The sequence below is a fragment of the Myotis lucifugus genome, unplaced genomic scaffold (assembly GCF_000147115.1).
Source record: "Myotis lucifugus unplaced genomic scaffold, Myoluc2.0 scaffold_114, whole genome shotgun sequence".
Lineage (NCBI taxonomy): Eukaryota > Metazoa > Chordata > Mammalia > Chiroptera > Vespertilionidae > Myotis > Myotis lucifugus.
The window spans coordinates 526,541-552,960 of NW_005871162.1; the positions used below are offsets into that span (position 1 = coordinate 526,541).

Here is a 26,420-nt window from a genome sequence, read left to right on the forward strand (position 1 = left end):
CCAAAATTTTCCAGTACGTTTATTATGTAGTTATTTTTGAATAAAGGACAAACAAAAGCTATATTTCAACATTAAAAAGATGTTGATGTATACTTTGAATTTTCCATGTGTGCCAAAAGAAATAGAACATTCCCTTGCAAAAGTGTGTATGGAAGTGAAATGAAACAAATGGTCCTTTATTTATTTATGTAAGGCTAGTCATTGGGTATATTGCATCATTTAAGCTTCATCCTTACACCTCATTACCTACTAAAAATGAGCGCTGCTTCTAAGTATTTGTATAATCAGTGACGAGCTGTGCTTTGAAATGGAGTGCTACAGATTAGACATCAGAAGAAAAAAGAAGAAAATTGTACTTGATTTTTTGGAACATTAGAGGATATTTGCTTCAAAATTGGAAGTTTCCTAAACTTCAAGTTCTAAAATCTTGGAAATACTATATTTCTCCAATGCACTGACCCAGAAATCACATGTTGATAGCTTGGAAATAAAGTTTCCAGTTGTTATGTCAGATATTTAAAAGTTTTAGAATTTGGTGAGAGACTCAGAGTCAGACTGAAGGCCTATATCCTTGGATTTTCTCCTTTTTCAGTGGAATAAATTTCAAATTCCCTTTAGCCTAATATTAAATTCCCACCACAATTTGTCGGGGCCTTCCCTTGTTTCTTACTACCTCCCCTTACCAAGCCTCTACTAAGGCTGGAGTAGAATATTCATCTTTTTCTCCCACCTGCACCCAAATTATGCATGCATTGTCATGACTCTAGGCCTTTGTGAAAGCTGTTCTTTCTAACTAACAACTCCCTGTCTGTTCCTCCCTAGACATTCATTAGGTTTGTGTTTTCTACATTTCCTGTAAGAATTTTCTTCTCTCCTCTAAATTACAGTTTTCTCACCTGCATAGGACTCACATAATGTATATTGAAATTATTTCTTAAAATTTTGCTATACTTTACCATGGACATAGATCAGGTCATTACAACCACATGGTGTTCAAGTTGGGACAAGAAGCATGAACTTAACTTTCCTCAGTGTGCTCAGCATGGTGTATGCAGAAACATGGGCACAGAATGAAGGCCTGGAAGGAGGAGTCATTGCAGTGCTGTGCTCCACCTACTCAGGTTTGAGTTTGAGTTTCACCTTCCTATGCTTTCCTGCTAGGCTTTACGCTCTGGTACAGTTCATCTACGAGCCTTATGTTGGAGTTTGGCAACAGAGCCCAACTAATAATAATGTGGAACTTAGTTTTCTTTTTGCCACTGTCCCTTGGGTTGTATTTTCCTAGGGCTCCTCTAGGGGACAGGGTTTTGACCAGGGAAAAATAAGGATTTAAGCATTTTTAAAAATGTATCTGGCTTCATATCATTTGGTACTATCCCAGTTTCTACCAGAATTTCTAACAATGAAGACTAGATTTTCTTAGTCCCTTTTGGGGACTGAATGTGGGATCATGTCAGGTTGGGAAATACAAGTCATGGCCTACAGCCATGTGCTCCCTTTTCCTCTGATAGAGTGTTGTTAGAAGAGAAATATTGCATCTGGACCGTTAAATGGCCGGCAATTTGGGACCTCAAAAAGTCCAGAAGTGACCACCACTAAGCCATATAATGCTTTGAGAGAATTAGAAGATTCCCCAGTTCTGCACCCAGCACCAAGGCTTGAAGAGCTAACAGTGCACTGATTTCAGCCTCTACTCACGCCATGGCTGGGTGCCCTTGGCCAGGACAGAACCTGCACAACTACTGTGGTGATCTCGGGCCAGAATATATAGTGCATTTGAGCATGTTGGTTTAATTTGCCTTTTTAAAAAGTATATTTCCTCATGAGAACTGACATTGTGTAAATTATAATGAAATGTAAATATTATACTTTATAATCTTATAATAATTTCCTGATAAATATACTCAATAAACTAGTGTGTAGCATTATATTACAGTCTATTGCAGTTGGCTCTCCTGGTCTCCTCTTTGCTTACCACAACTATCTTTGATCACACTTTTAGGATGGAAATAACCTAGTTTTAATCCTTTCAAAAAAAAAAAAGGTTGGCAAACTTCTTTTATGAGTAAATGGAAAGGGTTTTGCAAGGCAGCATATATAAAAATGAAACATTAATCCTAACCCTTCACTCTCTTAAATGGGAATCAAGGTCAGCATTCTGAAAGCAGCCAACTGAAGTGGTGCTAAGTTCAGAAGTTCTTTGGAAAGGAAACCGAACAGCTGACTTTCACTAGAGAAAAAGGCATTTCAAGAGTTAGGTGCACAGCACTGGTGATGTCTTTCCAAGTCATTTTTCTTTAGCTCATCCCTTCTAAAAGAATAATGAGAGACCATAAAAAATTATTTTATTCACTTATTTAATACTTTATTCTTAATTAGGTCCTTCTACTCCTTTATAAGTACAGTAAATCAGATTCTTCCTGAAAGCCTCGGTTGTTCCCTAGGGAAAAATGAAGCATATAGAGAAATCTACCAAATCTTTCAGCCCACCAGAAATTAATGATGCACTAAAGAAGATTTTCAAAAGTACGTCTGGAAGGAAAAACTTCTTTCAGGATGGAACATAGCAAACTTTTTTTTTCCAGGCTCAAGTTGTAAATAGTATCTTTTTGGAGAGGAAATGCTTCTATGAATGATCTCTCATAGACAACAAACATTATCTCACCCCTTAAATCTATATTTCATTTCATCTTCCAGCATGGCAAACATACTCATACTCAGATACACCGTCACTGTGTCTGCTATCCCAGCGTGGTCAGTTGTCTATTTTTCATGTTCCGGCATATTTTAAAACTCAACCTCTGAATTTTCAATATGATGCTGTGACTTAGAAACACACTGGCAAAAAGACAAAAAGATGTTCCTTCAAAATTCATATATTTTCATCATATCTTTTCAAAGGTATTCTCCTGTTCATGAAGAAAATCTATTTTGTACTTGACTAAAAGTAGTGTTGAAGTTAATTCCCACTTAAGAGAGTAGGGCATTGAGATATTGAAAAGAACAGTTAGGAAATGGAAAAGGATTTACACTTTGTCAAGGAGTCCATTTTTAGCACCTTATCACAGCAACAACAAAGCTCTTTGTAAATGCAGTTTTGACAGCATTGGGATTATCACTCTTTCTATCTGAGGTACACTTTAGTATATATTCACGCTTTATGTAAATATCTCAAACATTTTAGCATAAAAATAAGCTAATTCATATTTTAATCACACATGGTAGTTATCCCCATATTAAAGATGAGGAAACTGAGGCTGAGAAATTGAGCTTTACCCTGCATCATGCACCTGGCAGAGTTCACTGTCAAGGTCATGTCTTCTGCTTGGTGCCCCTGCATAAGTACACATGTATAACACAAATCCAGAGAAAATATCTATATATATAAAAAGCCAGTGACCGGAATGACCGATCACTATGATGCCCACTGTGGCCAGCAAACCGGCCCAATTAGGTACATATGTTTCCTTTATTCCCCATTGACCCAAGAGTTCTCTATGTGGTTCGCTGAGACTGATCCCTAGCCAGCATTGCAGCTTTACTTATTCCTCTGCTCATACCTGCTCTTTTCCCATTCTTCCCAGTTACTGTTCTCAAAAGTATCCTTTAATAAGTACTGCCCACTACCGGACTCTCCCACCCTGATCAAGGGCGGGGCTGGCCAGCCAAACTCCCAACCTTCTTCCCCCTGGCCAGCCCAGCCCCCAATTGGCCCGCCCCCCACAACAGGGGGTGGGGCCGGCCGGCCAACCTCCCACCATCTCCTTCTCCCAACAGGCCCAGCCCTGATCCACCCCGATTGGTGCTGGGCCGGCCAGACCCCACCCGTGCACAAATTCGTGCACTGGGCCTCTAGTATTATATATAATGTTGGTGAGCTACTAACCAAGAGGAGAGCATCTTTTGTTTTCATCTCACTCGAGAGCAGATGGAAGGTCAGAGATTTGGATTCTAGTCATATGCATGATGGAATCTCTGTGAGACCTTCTTTTCTCTGGGCCATGGTCTTTAAAGGAAAGGGAATTTCAGGAGACAGCAGCCATGATCCTTTCCAGCCCTCAAATTGTGTGAATATGGCCAGATTTCAGTTACCTGATAAGTAATAGAGTTAAAATCAAATTAGTAGTTTCAAACTCTGCCTTTTATTAGAATGCGGGATAAGAATTAGACAAACACAGTTGGTTCTTTCATATGATTGTAATTTTAGGAGTACCAGGAGAGTGGTCACCTCCTAAATAACCCCACAGCATTTCCTGAAATTATTTTCTTATATCCTCTTAATAAATATACACAAATAGTTGCTAAAAATGTAGCAATTGTTTATATTAGTGGTTCTCAACTGGACATGATCTTGAATCCCAGCGGACATTTAGCAATGTCTGGAAACATTTTTGGTCGTCACAGCTGGGGGTGCTACTGGAATCTAGGGGGTGGAGGCCAGTGATGCCGCTAAACATCCTATGAACTACAGATGTCCTCCCACACACTCACACACAACAAAACATTATCTTGCCCTAAATGTCAATAGTGCTGAAATGGAGAAACCCTGTTTACATTTATAAATAATTGAATGACAATCCTAACATCATAAAACAAATTAAAAATGTTTTTTCTAGGAATTAGTTTTGGTCCATATAACACAGATGTGATACATTTATTTTCAATTATGACATCTTCATTTCTGCTTACAATGCTCACTGAAATCTACAGTCAGAATTTAATTGTGTAAGTAAGAATCCTTGAGAAAAATATAATAACCAGAAGAGCAATAAATTGGAAATTATTTATTTATGCCTTTGAGTGCGTTAGTGCAATGAGAGGTCATTGTGGGAAAGGCACACCTGGGTGAATACTATGGTAGAAAGGGTCAGGGAGCTGGAAGATAGGATGAGAATTCTTTGCTTTAGGAGGGGGGGTTCAAGGATGACGGTGCCCAGTTTTGCCAACTTTTCAAATTTCAGAGACTAGCTCCACATGAAACTATAAAGAGTAGCAGAACTTACATATGTGTGTTTCAATTCTCTTTTCTAATTCAACTTCAAGTGGAATGTGCAAGTGATTTTTAAAATAGCCAATGATTGGGGAGAAAAGGATAAATGAAATGCTGATTACTTAATAGATTGGATGACAAATTGTTATATTAGATGCTTGGGATTAGGAGTCTCAGTGATTCATAGATTGCATCACTGGCCTCTACTTTAAACTGTGTTGTTTGACTCGAAAGCCTAATAATAATCTATCAGATTTCCTAAACTATTCACTGTTTCGTTTTCTTTTTTCCTCTTAATTTCTCCACCCTGAGTATTCTGTTACCTTTGAACTGCATTTGCTATTAAAGGTGCTATGTAACACATACAGACAAAACTCTGTTGAGATAGCATCCTGCAAAGTAGAAGCTGTGACTGTTTGTATTAGTTATCTATTGTTGCCTAACAAACTATGCCAAAATTTCCTAGCTTCAAATAACAATCAATTATGATGTCACATAGTTTCTGAGAATCAGGGACCTGGAGACAGCTTAGCTGGGTGGTTCTGGCTCTAGAGCCTTTGTGAGGGTATAGTCAAGCTGATGGCTCGGGCTACAGTCTCTGAAGACCTGACAGGCTGGAGGGTTCATCTGAAGCTCATTCACCTGGCTATTGGCCAGAGGCTTCAATCCCCCACCACATGGACCTTTCCATAGGGCTGCTTATAACACGGCTTCCACCAGGAAGAGTAATGAGAGAGAGACCAATATGAAAGTCCTGATGTCTTTCATCTAAAGGGGCATATCATCTGTTCTGCCATAGTCTATTGGTCACACAGTCAACTCTTGTAGAATGCATAAGGGACTACACAAGAATACAAATACCAGGAGGAGGTGACCATTGGACATCTAGAGGCTGATTACCATACTGAAGTTGTCTTTAAAACCAATAATCAGCTAGAATCCATCCTATGAAATGTCTCTATAGAACAATACATAGATAAGCTCTACAATCGGTCACTTAAAATAATGACAACAAACTGCATTGAAAAAAGTGAAACCCACCTTGTGAGAACTATATTGACTTTATAATACATATACCCAATGATTTATTTAAATGTAGTAGGTTCTGCCAATCTATCCGTTGTATAGAAATAGCCTTTTGTCCTAATCTAGTAAAAATTCTGTCTAGTCTGTCCTGAAATAGCAACTTTGGGCTTTTGGTAATATAAAGAGGGTAATTCTGAGTAAGATTGGCTTCTAGTCCCTGCTCTTCCATCTCCTGGCTACTCAGCCAAAGCCAGGTTATAATCTCAGGTGCCTCATCTATGAAATAGATATAACAGCATTCATCTCCAAAGGTTGTTTGAGGACTCAGTGCTAAAATGTGAGCAAACTATTCAGCACATTGCTTCATACACAGTGAGAACATAACAAACAGTAGTTATGAATACCAGTTTCTGTGATATTGTGATTTGTAAGAAATGTATATTTAATCATTCAGATGGCCAAAATATATTTGGTCTTCATTCACAATTCCTGGCTCAAAGGACCCAGAACTCCTGGATTTCCCAAGTGTTGAGAGCTACAATGGTGTCTTTTGTTACGTGAGTGAAGTGACTTGGAAGGGTGCTGGTTGCCAGGAGAACCAACTACTGGGTTAGAGAGTTGGAATTTTCAAAACCACTACCACTTCCTCTAGTGAGAGAGAGGGGCTAGAGATTAAACCAGCCCCCAGTGACTTAAACAGTCATGACAAGGTAATGCAGCCTCCAAAAAACCCAGGAGGATGGAGTTTAGAGAGTTTCCAGGTTGGTGAACATGAGATTTGGGGAAAGTAATATACTCTGGGAGGGCATGGAAGCTACAAGCCCCTTCCCACATACCTTGCCCTATGCATCTCTTTCACCTGGCTATTTCTGAGTTATATATCCTTTTACAATAAGCCAGAGATCTAGTAAGAAACATGTTTCTCTGAGTTGTGTGAGCAATTCTAGCTAAGTAATTGAACCCAAGAAGGAGTTGTGTGAACCTGTTATAGATGAAAAAAGTGCCACATACTAAACCTGACAAGCTCAGGGGAGGCATGCATGGCAGGCCTTACAAACTCAGAGACCCAGAAATCAAAAGTAACCAAGTAGGATGCTGAACATAAAAATTCTTAACTGAGCCCCAGTGTGGCTCAGTTGGTTGAGTGTCATTCATGCACCAAAGTATTGCCAGTTTGATTCCCAGTCAGGGCACATGTCTCCATTTCAGGTGCAGGAGGCGACCTCACTCTCGCTCTCACTCTCCCTCTCACCTTAACTCTTGCTCTCACTCTCGCTCTCACTCTCCCTCTCACCTTAACTCTTGCTCTCACTCTCGCTCTCACTCCTTTTTTTTTTCTCTCTAAAATCAATAAAAACTATTTAAAAATTCCTAACTAAAAGCAGGTCCTTGTAAGTAGTCACATCATTGACCTGTAGCTTCCTTGACCGTAAGTGAGCCTATCTGTCATCCTTTTGTATCTAAGATAACATACCTTTGAAATGTCAGAGGAATCTTTTTTTTTTCCAGATCCCTCAAGGCACAAACCCAGCACAGAGCTGGAGATCACAGGATGCCTCATTTTTATCTTGTTCCCTAAATACCATCTGTATGTGCTATAAATGTTAATTATGAACTCTCCTACACCTAGCAGTGTAAAAGAAGTGTCTCTCCATTTTACTTTGTTTGTTTGTTAATCCTATTGGAGGATATTTTTTCCATTGATTTTTAGAGAAAGTGGAAGGTAGGGGGAGAGAGAGAAAGAAAAACATCATGTGAGAGAGACATATAGATTGGTTGCCTCCAATTTCTTGTACAAATGAAATTAAACATCAGAGTCTCAGAGGGTCAGAGACGTGGGTTTTATTTACTGTGTTAATGGAGTAAATATTGGTTCATAAAACTTTTGTTTCGTGTGTGTGTACACACAAGCTGGTGTGTGTGTCCGTGTGTCCATGAGAGCATGTGTATTTGTTCCTTGTCCTGATTAAAACTATTCCTCTATGGGTCACAGTAAAATAAACAAACAAAACAAGAGAGAGAGAGAGAGAGAGAGAGAGAGAGAGAGAGAGAGAGAGAGCCACCACCACCCTAACCTGACTTTGTTACAACCTTATTCTGTTCTAGTGATTGTGTCTCCCTAAATGTTTTGGAAGTTGGGGTATTTTAATGTCTCTTTGTTGGAGAGCTCTTCCTGTCTAGAATCCCATTGAAAGATGAAATCCCTATTTGCATAGTGCTATGACCTTCCCAGGTTACATCATTAGATGTGCACCAGGCAAGGACAAGGCTCATTGCTTCCTGCCCAATAGTTAGGTGGTTGCAAATGCATTAGTGGTAAGCATCATAGGAAGCTCAGAAATCTCAATGGACTTAATTGTTTGGAATCTTTTATATAGCAATCATCCACAAGGATTTTTTTTAGTTGTGTGGTTAAATAAAGACGTGCTAAGCCCCTGAGATTTATGAAATTCTAAAAATCAATCTATCTTAAAAGAGTCACTGCTTCTCATGGAAGGAAGAACCATTTGAGGCCTTTCATTGCCAAGTTTGTCAGATGTCCAGTAGTGAACTATATAAGTAAATGCTCTTTTTATTTTTTAATGTCATATTTGCTTTGTCTTAACATTTTAGTGATAATTACTATCAGTGGCTTGAAATGCTTCATCTTCAATTTATCAGTTGTTTTATCAGAAAACAAAACAATACTTAATGCTAATGTCCAGGTTCTGTTATCACTTAGGTAAAGGGATGAATACTGTATAATATGATTAATTTTATACTTCAATTCATCAGCTTTTAAGTGAGATGTTCAGTTGATTGTATTTAACTATAATGTTTAAATTTAAAAAAAGGCTTTTCCCCCCTTTTACAGTATTTCTCCAGTCCTGCTCTCCCCTCCCCAACCCACAGTATTTTTATGAAGGACATCTGGGAACTGTATTCACTGCAGCCTCTCACTTTATTCATTGTGGGCCTAGCAATTCAGAGTCTAATCATCACCAAAATCATAATTATAGATATTTCTGTGTTAACATTGCTCAAGGAGAATGTTCCCTCTGAAGGTTTGAAACAACTAGCACATGTGGTACAAGAGGGTTTTTTATACCCTGTGGCCATAAAGTCTGGAAGAATTAGTGAATATATATAATAAATGGCTCTGACATTACATTAAAATACAATAAAATATTATTATCTGTTCCCAGATATTTTGGCCACCCTATAGCACATAGATTCCTGAGTTAGTATAAACAGGAAAGATACAATTCTTTAAGAATGAAGATTTGGAAAACTCTTTAGCATTAGGAAGGCAATAGTACCAGGGCTCAACAATATGCTGTAATAAATCCTTTATCTTTCTATGGTTTACAAAATAGTTTTATTTTAACTTTATAAACTGCTTTAACATAAGTATTACTTCACTTACCTTACAAATGAGGAAACCAAGGCTCAGAATAGTTGAGTGACTTCTTTATAGTCATAATGCTGATAAGTGTTAGTAATATGGACCTCTAAGAATGAATTTCCGCATTAATATGTTTGTTACTCTCCCACACCACCTCTTATGTCCACAACTATGAGGAAGTTCAAACCCCGTCTCTTTCCATTAGAAGCTTACTTTATTTTTCACGTTGGTATGTTCCTGATTTTTCTTTTTTTACTCCTCAAACAATACTATGATGTAGATACATTATTGTTCCCTTTTTCTGGATGCAGAAGCTGGAACACAGAGAATGAAAGCAATTGCTGAAAGTCATACACTCAATCGCCAGTCTAAAGCTGTCAGAGTCCAAGGCCTCCTCTTCTATCTCATATGCTACTTTTTTTTTGCTGTTAATTCTCTCCTGAGGATATTATTTCCATTGATTTTTAGAGAGAGTAGAAGGGAGGGAGAGAGAGAAAAAGAGAGAGAGGAACATTAAATGTTATGAGAGAGACACATCAATTGATTATATCCTGCACCCACCCTGACCAGGCCAGCTGAGGACCCAGGCATGCACTCTTGACCAGGAATCGAACCCACGACCCTTCGGTGCTGGGGCCAATACTCCAACCACTAAGCAACACTGGCCAAGGCTCAGATGCTAATTCTCATGTACCCACCTATCAACTTGAATTTGGTAAAAGGAATAATATAATGGCTAATTTTAACCGTGATTTGCCTTCTCGTTGTATATTTATATTTAATATTTATGCCAGAGAATTCACACTTCTCCTAATAGCTTTCAAACTGCTTCTCCCCATTTGGCTGCAGACCAAAGTATACCAAAATATGTGTCATTTGCATGCCATCTCATAGCTGACCAAGTGTTTTCACACACATTCCATTTGATCATTGCAACCAACTTCTGAAATACCTAGAACAGGATGTTTTTACTGATGAGAAATGTTTATCTCAGGGAACTAAATGGCTGTGAAGTTCACATGGCTGATAAGTGAAGAAACAAATCTCTCAAGTCTCCTGACGACACCGTCTGGGAGCTCTCCACAACACGACGCTAAAGATAGCCCATCATTGCCCAGGATTCCACCTGCCTGTGTGAGTGCACCAGGACCTTCCTCCCACTTTGGAAGAAATCAGGTAGACCGTAAAGAAGCTCAACTTTTGACATGAGAGGCCCTTACAATTGGGCTGACAGGCATGGTGTGTATTAGCACAGTCAGAAACTCTGGATTTAGACGAGGCGGGTGAGAATTCTCGTTCTGCAGTGAACTCTATTTAACTGTGTGTCTTGGGGGAAATTACCTATTTTTTTCTGAATCTACATTTTTTTTCAGATGAAAAAGTTGTGAGAAAATAAATTTGATTTTCTGATCTAATGGTGCTTTTCCAGCAAACTTACTTGACTTTTTAACAGAAAATATCTCATGCTATGACACCAGAATCTGTGGCTTTGTGAAGTCAAGAAAATAACAGGCCTCTGAGAAATCTGAGGATATATAGTGTTTGAGCTTCATGGTTTACTGGAAATAATTATGCTGATATAACTTTAATATAAAAAGTCGTGATGAAACTGAATTCTGAGAGGAACCAGCCTGGGTGGGAATGCACAGTACAGAAAAGAGGCTGATTAAGTATGTGCTTCCTCTAAATCATGTTTATGCTCAGTCACGTTGAGTTAACTGAGACCTACCAAACTCTTTCTTTTTGCTCTGTAAGTATATGGAATAAAATTCTTACAGATTTCACAAACTTGAGGTACATGGTTTATAATTTTGTACTGGCTATTTCTATTCTAATAGTTACCACATATAATGTTGTCTGTTTATATAATTGTCTTTCCCATTAGACAGGAACTTGGCAAGAACTGTTGTCTTTTGCCTTTTTATATCTCTATGACAACAAGGCCTGTTAATATAGAAACCAAATAAGAGTGACTCAGTAGCACTGGCTGCTGTGCCCAGTGGTTAGAGCGTCGGCCCATGCACCTAAGGATCTTGGGTTCAAATCCAGGTCAAAGACATGTACCTGGGTTGCAGGTTCCCCGCCCCAACCTGGGCACATGTGGGAGGCAACTAATTGATGTGGCTCTCTCACATAGATGTTTCTCTCTCCCTCCTCTCTCTCTCCCTCTCTCCTCTCCCTTCTACTCTCTCTAGAGTTAGTGAAAAATTATCCTCGGGTGAGGATTAACAACAACAACAAAAATGACTCAGTAGATATTTATTGAATTGTGCTTATCTGATATAAAAAGTATGTAAATGTATATATTATGTAAACATACATACCCACATCTGTGTATGTGCCTGTATGTCTTTGTGGATATTGAATTTATTCTGTAATCTTACACCTACTTGATTAAATCATGGCCTTTCCAAGGGGAAAATGTTAGAGTTTATTACTTTATCATATATATATATATATATTTATTCTATATAAATACATGAATCTGCACAATTTCTGTAAGTATATTTAACTGTAAGTACAACTTTACTTTTGACAATTAAAAATTTTTGAGCAGAAATTATTTCAGTTCAGTAGTTTTAATTTAGACAGAGTTTTGCATCTTTTAATTTAGTAACTTAGGAAACATTTATTTCCAAAAGAAAGGATTGTTTGAAGATTATTGATGACATGTTTTGGTAAGCTTTTAAAAATCATAATATTGGAGTCCACTCCGTGAGAAAAAGTTTTCAGTGTGTATATGAGCATTAGAGTAAGTTCTTACTTGAAATTTTATTTGAAGGTGTGATGTTGTAATGAGCAGGAGAACAAGCATGATACTCACCCATAAGCCATATGAAGATGGTATCGCTGTTCTGGTTGAGTAAATGAAAGAAAATACTAATACTTTTCAGCAAGGATAAATAATGAGACCATAAATAGCATATCACCACAGAGCTGAGGAAAGATTTAGTCACCTTGTCCTATAATCAAATAGTTACTTTTATGCTTGGTTTAGTAAGACCTCAAAGGGCCCACTTCTTATTGATCCAATTGTTCTTGTAATAATTCTAAGCATGATAGTGGTGAAGAGGATTTTTCATTGTGTTTAAAAGGGGGAACAAGTAAATGAAGAGGATTTTTTTTTTCTTTTTAACATTGGAAGATGATAGTCAAATGTTGTGCCTTTATTCCTCCTCCCCCCAACTGGTGGCAACTCAAATGTCTTTTACTAGGGCAGCTTATCTTAATAACTAAAAGGACCAGGAGTCTTGTGTCCAAGAGAGGTAGGGGCAGTGGCTAATTGGAGACTGTGCTTCCTGGCTAAAGGCTTGAGGCTACTTAAAAAATAACATGCTAGCCAAACAAAACACTTCAACTGGACAGATTTGGACAGGGAATGGCCTGTTTGTGATCCTTGCACTAACCAAGGAGCTGACCTTGACTGAAGTGGGAAGAGGATGTACTTGGGCATCACATAGATTTAAGTTTGAGTAGCAGCTCCAGCATTTGGGCTCAGTGACCCTGATCATGTTACATAATTGCTCAGAACTTCTACCATCTCATAGGTATAAGATAGTAACAATATGTATTCCAAAGGGCTGCTGTGAGGAAGAGTTTAAGGACGTATAGAAAAACTTTAGCTCACTGGCTGACACATAGGAAGTGCTCAATAAACTGTGGCTCTCTGGCTATTGTTACAGACTTTCCACAAAACAGGGGACAGCACTGGATGAGAAAAACCAGCAGAACTGGTGGGGGCACATCTGTGGGTCACAGTGTGTTTTCCAGGTTTGCTCTGACCAGGCTGCACTAAACTGCCAGATGTTTACAAGTTTTCCACTTAGTGAATGCATTCCTAGCACATTTCTCTCTTTCTTTTAATCGTATGTGGATTTTTTTTTTCTGAGTAGAAAATTAAATTCTCATTTTTCTTTTTTTAATATATTTTTATTGATTTGAGAGAGGAAGGGAGAGGGAGAGAGAGAAACATCAATGATGAGAGAGAATCACCAACAGGCTGCCTCCTGCATGCCCCACACTGGGGATCGGCAACTCCAGCACGTGCCCTGACCAGGAATTGAACCATGACCTCCTGGTTCATAGGTCGATGCTCAACCACTGAGCAACAACGGCCGCCAAGTTTTCATTTTTCTTAAAGGAAGTGGAAAATGTCTAATCATTTCAAGAAAAAGAAAATTCACCTGTATTTCCCATCAGCCAGAGATAAGCACTGTTCACAATTCAGTGTTTTTTCTTTTCTTTTTCCAGTGCATACAAATGTGTCTGTGTACACTTACCCATCATTGAAAATGTACTGAATATATCATTTTTGTATACTACTTATTATGTTAAGTAGAAAGTTTTTTTAAGCCATGTAAAGCTGGTACTTTTTAGCCACTTTGTACCTTAAAATCTAGATTACACAATCCATTCAGTGGAATGCTGCCTGGGAAGTTGAAAGGGCTGGCTTTATAATTGTGGTCATGGTTATTTTAAAATCTTAATGTAACTTATGGGAAGGACGATGGAATTCATTTTTAGTTTTGTTAACTGTTGCCTTGTTTCCCTTTCTTTCTCAAACCCCTCATTGCTTTCTCAATTTATTTTGGGAGATACATATTTGACAAAGATAAACATTATTTACGTGGATCCTTGAGGTATAGTCCATAAGTGGGGGAAGATTCACCATAAGTTTCCCTTCTGCTCATTAGAGAAGAATTCCCAGGGGCTCTGTGAGAGGCTGGAGAGCATTTGCTCCTTCTAGCGCCAGAGCTAGAACTCGGGGCAGTGGGTCTAACTGTACTGTTCTCTTCAGAGTAAGTCAGTACAAGACTATCTTATTAGCAGTTAACTCTACTAATTCTGCCTCATAATTTATAATAAAACTATACTGCTAATACATCCAAGTCTCGATAACACACTGTTAACTTAATAAATGAAAGCACTGAAGGAACCATATAATAAGGCAGCGGTTTTCAACCAGTGTGCTGAAAGAATTTTTAAGACATGCAACACCTGACTATTTAATCATGGATGCTGATCTTAGATGGTCAAATTAAGAGATAACTTCTTTTTTCTCTTTTATTTTCTTCTCAATCTCTCCAGCTCCCTCACCCAAACCCCTCTCTCCAAACAGCGGTCAGCCCACTCTCTATTTGTAAATCTGTCTCTATATTGCTTGTTAGTTCATTTTATTCATTAGATTCCACATATGAGTGAAATCATATGGTACTTGTCTTTCTCTGACTGGCTTATTTCACTTAGCATAATGCTTTCAAGGTTCATGCATGCTGTCACAAAAGAAAAAAATTCAGGTTGTAAAGGTAAAGTCATTTAGCAAACCAATGTTGAACTTCTGTTTTATAGAGGAAATATAGAAGTGGAGACAGTCTTTGTTCTCAAGTTGCTCACAGTTTAGTGGGAGAGACAGATGATGGATAATAAGTACAATGAGTGGAGGAGGTATAGTAGGATTGGGGGTGATTTTTTTCATTTCTTATAATGTGTTAAATGCTGCTACATTATTTTTAAGGCTTTTACAAAGAAGTCTCTTAATATTGATATTAATGCTGCCTAGCATAATGCCTATGAAATAGTAGATATTCAGTGAGTGTTTCTTAATGAATGAATGAGCAGAATGACTATGAGTTGTTAATGCTTTACTAGCATGTTCTAACTTAATAACAGTAATCCAGAATTCTATTACTTGGAAGTCTCTTTCTGCTGGCATCAGAAGTCACTTAAAATGATCGCTTCCAAACTTATTTAGTTCCTTGGTTCTGGAAATGTCTTGTTTGTTCATTGCACTTAAATAATATATTTGATAACCTGGTTTTACAAACCATAACTTTAAAATGTTTTCTTGATTCTTTAAGATTAATGACTCCTTAAGATGGACTTTTACAAAATTCCCCTGGCAATACATGTGGTAAGGGGAGCAGGTATTTTAGCAGTAATCCATGCTTAGTTTCATTCTCTCATGTGTAGTGGTTAATTCTAAGAAACCAATTCATTGTAATGTTAATTTGGCTCTCTTCCAATAGCACTTGAGATATAACAAGTATCACCAGGGTACCAAAATGGTCTTTGTAAAGGAACAAACAATGCCCAGTGTTTGCAGTCCTTTGATCAAAGTGAGGAAAAACAGGGATTTCATTTCATTTATAAGATGTCAGCAATCATTGTCCCTTTCTTAGGTTTTCATCCTACTAATCTTTCCAGTAGTTGGACCAAGGGTAATTTAAGTAAGATCTACTCAACAAACATTATTCAGGAAAAATTAGACCTCACACATAATGCTTTGGAATGTTTATTATACAATGATGTTGACAGTTTTATGCCTGTACAAATTTATGTGTGTTCCATTGAGTAATCCCATATTGTAGAGAAAACACACACACACTCATACACACACACACACATACACACACACACACTTTTACTAATAATTTTGCCGTTTTAGCAAATGAAAGTTAATTTTTAAAAAAGCAACCATGAACTTTAGGGGTATTACAAAAGAAAAGGAAAGCTAATAGAGCAACTTTATTTCATGAAAAGAAGCAGCATATATGGGAAAGGAATAGATTAAAAAGTCAGAAAGTTGAATAGAGGGTTTTTATTGGAATGAGGTTAGATTTTAAGTGCTAATACCTTGCAATTTCATATGAAACACCATAGTAAAATGATAGCAATTTTCTATCTAGTAATGGTATTCCTGAAAATGTATAAATCCCTTAATTACTTAGGATTTTGAATTTCTGTAGCTGAGTACCTTATATTATCTGCTGAGTACTTAAGATGCATGATTTTTCTGGCAGTGTTTCATTTAATGTAGGGTGGTTTTTTAAAAACTAAACTTCATAAGCTACTCATTTGGATCACTGCCATTTGTCACATGAGAAAAAATGTAGTTTGCAAAAATGTTTCTTAGAATTATCCTGTGGAGACTCTCTTTTACTGCGTCAATCCCCCACAATGCACTTCCTGCGGGGTGGTCTCTAGCTTAGATGACAGTTTTCTTTTTTCTTTTTTTAAGAGAACCAGAAAATATTTATATGAGCATTCAGGGGTTAAATTTCATTCCAGAAGATTCACAAGAAACTAAAAAGCATTAAAGTAAAGGAAGATAAGTTTCTAATTTTCTCTTGGAAACAATATATTTTTTATTTAAAAATGATCACTTTCATTGATATAAAAATAATGTGTACAAAGTTACTTTGGAGTTCTTTCAGTTTGTCCGTCATGGAAGTATAAATTCAGAATTTGGGGAAAAGGTTTCTCAGTTGGTAGGCAGAATACTGGAGCTGTCCATGACTAAATAGTCAGGCATTATCTACAGCTGCCTGTGTACCATTAGAATTTTTAAAACATGTGATAACTGACTATTTAGTCAGGGGCAATGACCTCTTTTCTCTTGGATTGTCCAATAAAAAATAATAATAGCCAACACAACAATAGCTACCTGGTGTGAATTAATCAAATTTATATCTACTTTTTTGTCATATTGGCAAAAATATATTTTTAGTGTGCCACAGAATTTTAGTAATTAATTTATGTGTGCCATGAGATGAAAAGGTTGAAAATCACTGATCTATGGTGATCAAATTTGACATAAAAAACACCTCATCCAAAGTGATGCACTGGTCATTTAAAATGGACCTTTAATGATGTAAACTACAATGAAATGAACAAAACCACAAGGCATGAATAGAGAACCTGACACACATAGGTTAGGAGCATGGAATATATGTGTGTAAGAGCATATACATGCAAGTAAATATACACACATATATACACACAAAGGCACTTATATGTATTATTAAAGGGGGTTGAACTTTATGCTTAGTGTTTGTAAAAAAACAAGGCCTACCCCAGGAAAAGGGAAGATGAGTACAAAAGGAACATTCCAATCAGAGCAAAGTCATGTGCAAAAGCATGGTAGCAAAAAAAAAAAGTATGTTTGGAAAAATACAAACAATTTGGTATATCTTAAGCATAGGGTACAAGTAGGGAGAGGGAAGCTGAGTCCAGAACTTAAAAGTTCTGTGCTGATTAAGGAGTTGTGACTTGATCTGCAGGTAGTGGAAGCCACTGAAAGAGTTTAAGCAGTGGCATGATGAGGCCATATTTATGTTTTAAATAGATCCCTCTGGTGATGCCTTGGATGATGGATTGGAGGAAGCAAGTCTGGAGTCAGGAGACCAGTTATGGGGCCATTAACAAATCCAGAAGAAAAATGATGAGAGTCTGACCTAAGTCAGTGCCAGAGAAGATAAAGAGATGTGGTAGGGAGAAAGGGAAGGGGGGAGAGAGATGGATCTAGGTACTCTTCATGAAACAGAAGCAATGTAGTCTGATGTTGATTGAAGAAAATGAAGGCAAGGAGTAGTCAAGATGACTCCTGTGGCTTGAATGAATGGATAGGTGGTGTGGTGCCCTTCATTGATACAAAAAACATAGGAAGAAAGCCAGGTTGTGTTGATGAATGACAAGGGATATATTTTGGACAGAATGGTGCCTGGGGATTAAGGGAATCAGAAATTCTAGCTCTTTATCTTAAAACAGATGTGCCTGCTCTAGAGACTTGATCCAGGGCTTTTCTACTGTGTTCCTATATCACTGTTTCCTAACTGCCATTAAAGATATGTATTATATGTTTTATAGACATAGGCATGTACATCCACATTTTAATTTTCTATAATAAATAAAAATTAAAATTTTGTGGACTCTTGGACTTTATAAAGGAAGATTTAAATTATTTGAGAGCTTCAAGAGAAACAGTATAAATAACTTAATCCAACGCTTCATTTCATAGATGAAGATCTGAAACCCAAATTGCTTTAAGTGACTTGCCCAAGTTCATGGAGTAAATCAACAATAGTACCTAGATCAGAATCTAGATAACTTGACTCCTGGCTTTTTACTAGTATGTACATCTGCCTTTAAAAATGGAAAGGAAAAAATTAAGCAGACACTTAGAAATATTTTCAAAGTTTCATGGGTGTGAGAAGGTGGGTGTAAAAGAGAGGTGCCAGGCTAGTAAAATGTGTTTTGGCACAGGAAACACCTATTTTATTTATATGAAGAGAGAATTACTTGGATCCTGGCCCAAATCGGGGACACTATATGTGACTGGCAACTTTCAGAAGCAAAATGTGGTCTTAAAAGACTTGATTGCAGGTTTTGTGCATATAGGATTTTCTGGTAGCTTAGCTTCTCCATATGCCTCAATGGAGGTGTTGCTACTACTCCATTGGAGATGATGTGATGAACACCCCCTCACACTATTAACATCTGTAGCTGAGAGCTTCTCCCTATCAAGCAGAGATAAGAATATTTACAGGAAGAAATGTAGTCAGAGGTAAACTCCATCAGAGAATTCACCAGTTCTGTTGAAAGGACCCACTTACACATTGTCTATTTTCTATAAGTCAACTCTTTGTACTTGTAGAATCTGGCACCAGGTTTAGGATGTATTTATCCCACATTTGCTAGGAGTAAATGGAACCGATGCGAGGTTATTAAGCCTGAACTGGTTTTACAGTCTGGTCCTGGTTTGTTGGCACTTTGTGGGGTGATCCATAGGAAGAAGAAAATCAGGGGTGCTGAGGCTCAATGGCTGAGGAGCGGCTGGTGGGCATCAGTACTAGGAAGCAAGGATAGTGCAGGAAGCAAAGTCAACACCCCCAAAACTGATTGTGATGAATTAGTATTGTGAAAGGGGAGCTTCAAATTAGGAGCCACCAGAAGTAAAGCAAGTAGTAAGAAGAAGCAAGGAACTGGGAAAGAAGTGTGGGGTGGGCCAACAGTACTAGCAGCCATTGTTGTTGGCCCCGCGTGCTGGTAAATCAGTTCCGCACACACTGAGTGGCCACAGCCCGACATCTGACATTAATTAGTTTCTTCACCTTGCTTTCTATAACATACTCTCTGAACCTCGGTCACCCTGTCTATAAAACGAGATTCTTGGAGCTCATAATATTTAATGTCTCTTCCAGCTCACTTATTCTAATGGTTCTCCTATAAATAGTAAGTGTTCCTTCAGATACCAAAATGAGAAATGGGATTCATGTCACATATATCAGTACAGAAACTATTTCAAAGGTCAGCTAAATAGATCTGTTGTCTAAGGAGATGGTTATACTTCCTTTGGTACAAGAAGCAGTATACTGGGGGAATCTAATAATAGAAATTCCTGCAAATAATATATTTGGCTTCAGTCATTTTTTTTATAAAACCATAAACCTCGTTTTTCAATATTGCCACTGATTTATGAAACAATGATAAGGCATTTTTTGCATTGTTTTACCTTTTTATTGCTTTCCCATATTTACCCTTTTACTTTATTTCATGGCTGTTTTGCCATAACTGAGTAATACCATATGCACCAACATTCATTGAGAGTCCACTTAATCTACAACATATTTTAAGTGAACAATGCCTTTGTCAATTTTTATATGGCTTAAAATGTTCTTTTAATAAGAATTACATGGAGAAATTCTATTCTTTGTGCTTTAAGATATGCTCTCATTTAAGAGATCCCTTGAAGTGATCTCTTGAAGTGAAGTGATAGAGAATGCATTTCACATGAAAAGACATGTCATAATCTCACACAGATTTTGGTTCTCATGAACATGAAGCAGCAAAATTTTGAAGGCCCAGTAAGAGTTCTTCTAAAACCTTCTTATAAAAGAAAATGGTAGCATTCATTCTCTATTAGATGGTAGGTAAAAGACATGGGCAAGCAATATATGAATGAGCTACAAATGGGTGATAATCTTGATGTCTTAAAATATTATTTTCTAATTAATAATGCTATTTGTAATATAGTTGACTATATATTTTCTTTCACATCACCTGTACCATTTCCCAAGATAGTATAGCTATCAATCAGTATATATGATTAACACATTAAGCGCCCAGCCTGTTTTGTCTACCTGACGGAAAGTATAGTGTCAGTCACCAGTGACTGGGCGCTTAACGTGTTAAATAAAAAACTGAGAAATTATATCTTTGAACAAGTTTTATCACATCAGCCCTGTATTTTATGTATTCCCTGCATGAATATTGTGTTACCAGAATTTGTCTGTGATGTTGGTGGTAGTGTGCTTGTACATGATGGGTGACTATACTTTAAAATGGAGTACAGCCTGTGAGGCCATCTAGTTACTGGTACCTTCAAAACAACATACCAGCTCTTCCACGGACTCACTGTGTGATCATAGACAATTTATTTAACTTCCTTTAGCCTGTTTTCTTATCAGTGAAACGAGGAAAATGAATACAGTGCCTAGATTGTTATACGGAGTCAGTGAGCTACATGTGCAGAACCAGGCTAGGTTGTTGTTATTCCTTTGTTATATTTTACAATGGTTTATAGAAATAGAATGGGCAGAAGTAAACAAACATGTTATAAACTACATACTAAGAAAAAAGGTAGGAACTGATGGGAGGACCATTGTATTAAAAATGCTGGCAAAGTAAATTTCATATACCTGGCCCTAGAGCCTCTCACCTCACCTCAAATTAACTTAGCCTCCTACATGGTCAAGTAGAGTGAAGTAATCACCCTGTAATGATGCATCTTTTCTCAAAGGAGTAAGTAAATGAATTCTCAATGAGCTAGCTAAAATATGAAATTAACCAATCAATCAGTCAATCAACCAGCCAACCAATCCATCGACAGAGCATTTCCCATAGTTCTGGGGTTAGTGGAACATCAGACAATGGATTTGAGTCCTTTCTTTCACCTCTATCAATTCACCTAAGGTCTCTAAGCATCCCTTTCTTAAACCATGAAATGGAGTCAATACTCTCCCCATAGGGTTGGTGTAAGAATCAAGTTAATGTGTATGAAAGCTCTTTGTAAACACTTAATCACTTTAGGAATGTAACCTTATTTCCTTACTTTAAAAAAATCATCATTTAGTGTTCATTATCTCATTTCAAATTGCATCCTGCATACTACTGATAAGTATTTTGGGCAATACTTATAAAACTCTGGAGTCAAACACTGAGAGTGGCCGTATAGTCAAATAATTATATGATTCAGATTGGGAGTTTCCTACTTTATAACCCATCAACTCTTGTGCTCAGCAGCCTCTAAGCTTAAAATGCACATCCTACATATTTATAAAATATTGACCTTGACGTAGCCATCATATTCTGTAAACATTTTAAAAACCAGCAGGTAATACATGAAGACAATCACATTTGTTGCAAAACCTTCCTGAACCCAGCCGATATGGCACATCAAGATGGATTTCATAGTTATACATCTACAGAGGAATGTTTAGAGATAAGATGAAAGTGGTCCTTCTTATTAATCACACATTGTATATTTGACTTCTGTCTCTCTCCTCAGCCTTTAAATCAACTACATCTGGGTTTTGCTACTTAAGAGTGCCATTACCTTACACATTAAAAGGCAGTTACTCCTAAAGAAAGCAGCTCCATTGATTAAACAATGATTAACTAGAGTTATATTCATGTTACTCATCATGGCGGCCCAAATGATAATTTTAGTGTAGGTTGGAGATCTACTTTATTTCTACAACAGAGCCAGCATAATTGGGAGATTTTTTGTGTGATGAATGCAGACATAAAGCAGTCATTTGGCTTTGCTGGTATTAACTTTTACAGTTTAGGAAAGCACAATAATACTAGATAGATAGATGATAGATAGATAGATAGATAGATAGATAGATAGATAGATAGATAGATGAGTCTATCATAGGTAGGATCGACCTATGCTGGAGGTGTCCTCCTCTATGGAGTCTGGGAAACATGATTATTATTGCACCCAAAGTAAGTCAAGCTCTGAAACTGATGCCCACTGACCAGCTGCATTAAAAATTAATGTGTAATTATCAAGCAGATTGTATCAGAGCTCACTGATTAGTGACTTCTTTCTCAGGAGAGAAATCTACATGGGAAACGAAGTTATTATTTAACATGTCTTCATAAGCAGGGAATCTGACATATCAGAAAAAATGAATGCTATAAATTACTGACACTCAAGGAAATGTTACGAACAATGTTAAGAAGCTTACACCAGAATATAAATTAAAGTGTTAGAGCATCTCTTTCTTCACTGAGAAAGTCTTGCTCCACTATCTATATACACATACTTATATTGTATAAGTGAACTTAGTGGCACTAATTTGCATTCTGACACAAGTTCTTTATCTCATGGCAGACTATTCACAAATAGTTCTCACACAGGCAGTTATTCTTTGGACCACACCTTGAGAATCACTGCTCTTTGCCTGAAACAGAATCACAGTTGGAAGCATTTGAAAACATATAGTTTCCTAGTAACATACCCTTGAAAATTCTGATTCAGAGTTCTGATGTGTTGTACCTTTACCTGCATTTTTAAAACACTCTCCATGTATTTTTTTGATGAACATACAAGGTTTAGGAGCTACATAATAAAATATGTAGAAAAATTAAGCAGTGCCAAGCTGAATAGGTTAAAGGGTAAGAACATGGGTTGGCACTGGCAGTTGAATTCTTGTTTCATCTTGAGCAAGTTGTGAATTTTCTAAGCTTCAATAATCTCATCTATAATGAGTCTATGCTGTTATTTAAAAAAAAACACTTAGCTCAGTGCCTGCCACAGAGTAGACAATTGATAAGTATTAGCTATAAATGATAGTTATCTCCTTGATGGAGATTTACCTGCCCTATTTGAGAATATACATGTTCATATACAGTCCCAAATTCCCTGGACAAGCAAAGAACATGCTGCTAATGTTTGCCTGTCTGAAGCTTCCTTTACTAAAAACTATCAAAAGTATTTATTAAGACTCTTTTGGTTGTGTTAGAAATCTAAATTAATGACTGGAGGGGGAAAAAAAAGTGGGCTGCTCAAGGGGAGATTATTAGATTATACAGTTTACAAATGAATGCCCAAGGGTGGATCTGGCTAAAAACATGACTGGATCAAGGTGCTCTAAAGATATACTTCTAGCCCTGGCCAGGTGGCTCAGTTGGTTAAAGCATCATCACAAACACAAAAAGATTGTTGGTTTGATTCCTGGTCAGTCAGGTCACATACCTAGGTTGTGGGTTTGATCCCAAGTCAGGAGCATAAGGGAGGCAACCAACTGATGTTACTCTCTCACATTGATCTCTCTCTCTCTCTCTCTCTCTCTCTCTCTCTCTTTCATGCGCTCTCTCTCCCTTCCTCTCTCTCTATCTCTCTCTCTCCCCCCTCCCCTCTCTCTAAAATCAATAAAAACTTATCCTCAGGTGAGGATTAAAAAATATTTTTAATCATATATCTTTCTGTCTATATTACCTATCAGTCTGTCTGTCTGTCTTTCAGAGTTGGCCTTATTCTTAGGCTTGCTCTGGTTTTGTGATTGAAGTCTCAGGCATATATGTTACCAGCTTACTAAGCATAGAGGTAAAAAATTTGTTTTGTGAAATAGTTGGACAAAATTGCAGAACTCAGACTTAGTGGCCTTGTTTAGAATCTTTTTCTATTCATGAACTATTCACTTTCTCTAAGTAAGAGCAGAACATTCTGGTTTTCAGGCTCAAACATGTACCTACTCCCGAATCTAGGGGGATACAATTCCACCTGAAGCGTTTGTTGTGAAGGTGGAAAATATCATTTCCCAAAAGAAATTTAAGGAATGTAATTAGGAAAAGGGGAAACATGCAATGCAGTATCCAAAACATCAGATGGCTGTTACTCTGATCTACCCTCCTTAACTCTACCCTTCCATTGTTTAAATGTGTTAGTTCAAGTGGAATAAAGCCAAGATTTGGCTTAGAGACCTTACCTTTTGTTAAGATGATTTCCAGATATTTACTTTAATCTATTTTTTTATTTGTTTTATAAAGCTTTTTGTAGGTTGAATTCTCCCCCCCCCCACTTCTAATTTGGGAATAAAAGATGAAGGGAAATTACCTTATATTGACCAAGAATAAAGGAATTGATTAAAAGCAATATGAGTTTGGTCCTAACTTTTCATTTTCTTTAGCTTGAGGCAGATTCATTCATATTTAATAAAGAGAAATAAGCAAGAGATGGTGTTAGAAAGTAAACTGCCAAAGTTTCACAAAGGGGAATTTAGTTTTAGACTGTATTTAATACAGGACAGTAATGTCACTGTGGATTATAAAATAGCGGATGCATTATGGATCACTAAGTCAGTAAAAGTCACGTAGCTGTTAATGATTTGGAACCCAGCTTGTGAAGCACGACTTGGCAGAGCTATCAAGTGGTTAAAAGTGTTGGTATGAAAGTTAAGGACTTCAGCACTCAAATCCAAGTCTGGCTGTTTTTGTGGTGTGTGGCCTTGGACCTGACTTCTCTGGGATGCAGTTTCCCCATATGTGTAATTGGGTAATAAAATGTAGTCACCACACAGTGGTGGGGGAGAATTAAGTGCTCTGACAGGGAGGTGCAGGCTTCTTCTGTATTTCTGAGCAGTGCATATGCTTAGCTGTATTCTCCCAGATGCCTACCAGACTCCCACATAGTAAGTCACATAGTAATTCTTCTTGGCCCCCATGGTATACCATTTATTTTATAACTATAGTATTCTTCAAAGATGGCACCATAAATAGGACTAAATATAACCCAAAGTGAGAATGCCAAATTAAGCTTTATTGGCTATTTCAGGGCCTTTTTTAATTTTAGCTTGCAAAGGCGCAATGAGAATAGTTTTACCTAGCTCTGAGGTTCTGCAGCTCATTACATATTTGGCTGCCTATACTTTAATATTTTTTTTAAAGCTTGTGTTTGGAGCATCTGTCATTCCATTCCCATAACTCAGCACCATCTTTATTTTTCATTATAGAAATGGAAGGAGGAGGCTAAATTTTTCTGAGATGAGTGGTCAATATGGTGTAATGGAAAGACCAGGGAACCAAGACTCTGACTTAAGTTGTATAATGCTAACCCTGCTGCATTCTTGTTGAGTGACCTTGGGCTCAATTCACCTTCTCTTATTCTGTTTTCTCAGCTATAAAATAAAAAGAACAACAAGGCCATCTGTGCCTAACTCTCACATCTTTGCTCTGAGGGTTAAAGGAGATGATGTCGAAAATAAGAAAGCACTATTCAAGTGCAAATGTTCGTTATGCTTGTGATGATTACATACATGTATCAGTCTATTAGCAGTTTGTTAACAACTGGATTCCTGTGTGCTCTGCTCCAGTTCCCCAACTCCCAGAGATGCAGAGGAGCCCTGCCAGATGGCTAATTTGCCAGCTGTGTCTCGTTTTGTCATTGTAAATATTACATGCTCCGACTGAGAGGCTTTGCTTATAATGTAGTATATTTTGTCCTTTATCTCTTGCAGATTGAGAATTACGTGGTGGAAAATATGAAGTCGGAAATGGCCCAGATACAGCAGAATGCAGTTCAGAACCACACGGCCACCATGCTCGAGATAGGAACCAGCCTCCTCTCGCAGACCGCAGAGCAGACCAGAAAGCTGACAGATGTGGAGACGCAGGTACAACCCCTAGGCCAGTCCACAAACTCTTAACCAGGAAGATTTTTTTCCCCCCGTTAGCTTACTCCATAAACACAGAGCTCATTACACACTGGGACTGGGGAAACATATACATTTTTGTTGGTTTGGTAATAACAACAAGGACTGCCTGACATGCTATGCATGTTTCTTTTGATTAGATGAGGGTTGGTATATTTAGCTTTGTATGTGTTTGTAAAAACAGGACTGGCAGAGGACTTAATCAGCATTTCCATTCAAATAAACACTGCAGCTACCAACTGTGTTAGGATATGTGTCAAACAAAATAACCATTTGGGTCCAATTGGTACCTTTTATGTACATTCTTTATCTGCCTTGCTTTGTCCAGTAGTTCTTAGCCATAGTGGCACCTGCAGAGGTTTTGTAGCACAGTGGATTGGAAGGAAAACCCCAAATGAACTAATCAGGAATGTGTAGTGTTTTTTATTATTATTCATAATGATTTCATAATGAGGAATCGATTAAAACTCTTTCTCCATATGTACACATATGCATGAACATACATATGTATGTATATATT

General features: G+C 37.5%; 1 protein-coding gene across 2 annotated transcripts in view; it reads left to right on the forward strand.

Moving 5' to 3' along the window:
• ANGPT1 (angiopoietin 1) overlaps window positions 1-26,420 on the forward strand; it is a 237,599-nt gene that overhangs the window by 113,759 nt on the left and 97,420 nt on the right. For both annotated transcript variants that reach the window (XM_006093322.3, XM_006093323.3), the window contains exon 2: window positions 25,706-25,861. In XM_006093322.3, the coding sequence (XP_006093384.1) occupies window positions 25,706-25,861 (156 nt within the window). The remainder of the gene's footprint in view (window positions 1-25,705; window positions 25,862-26,420) is intronic.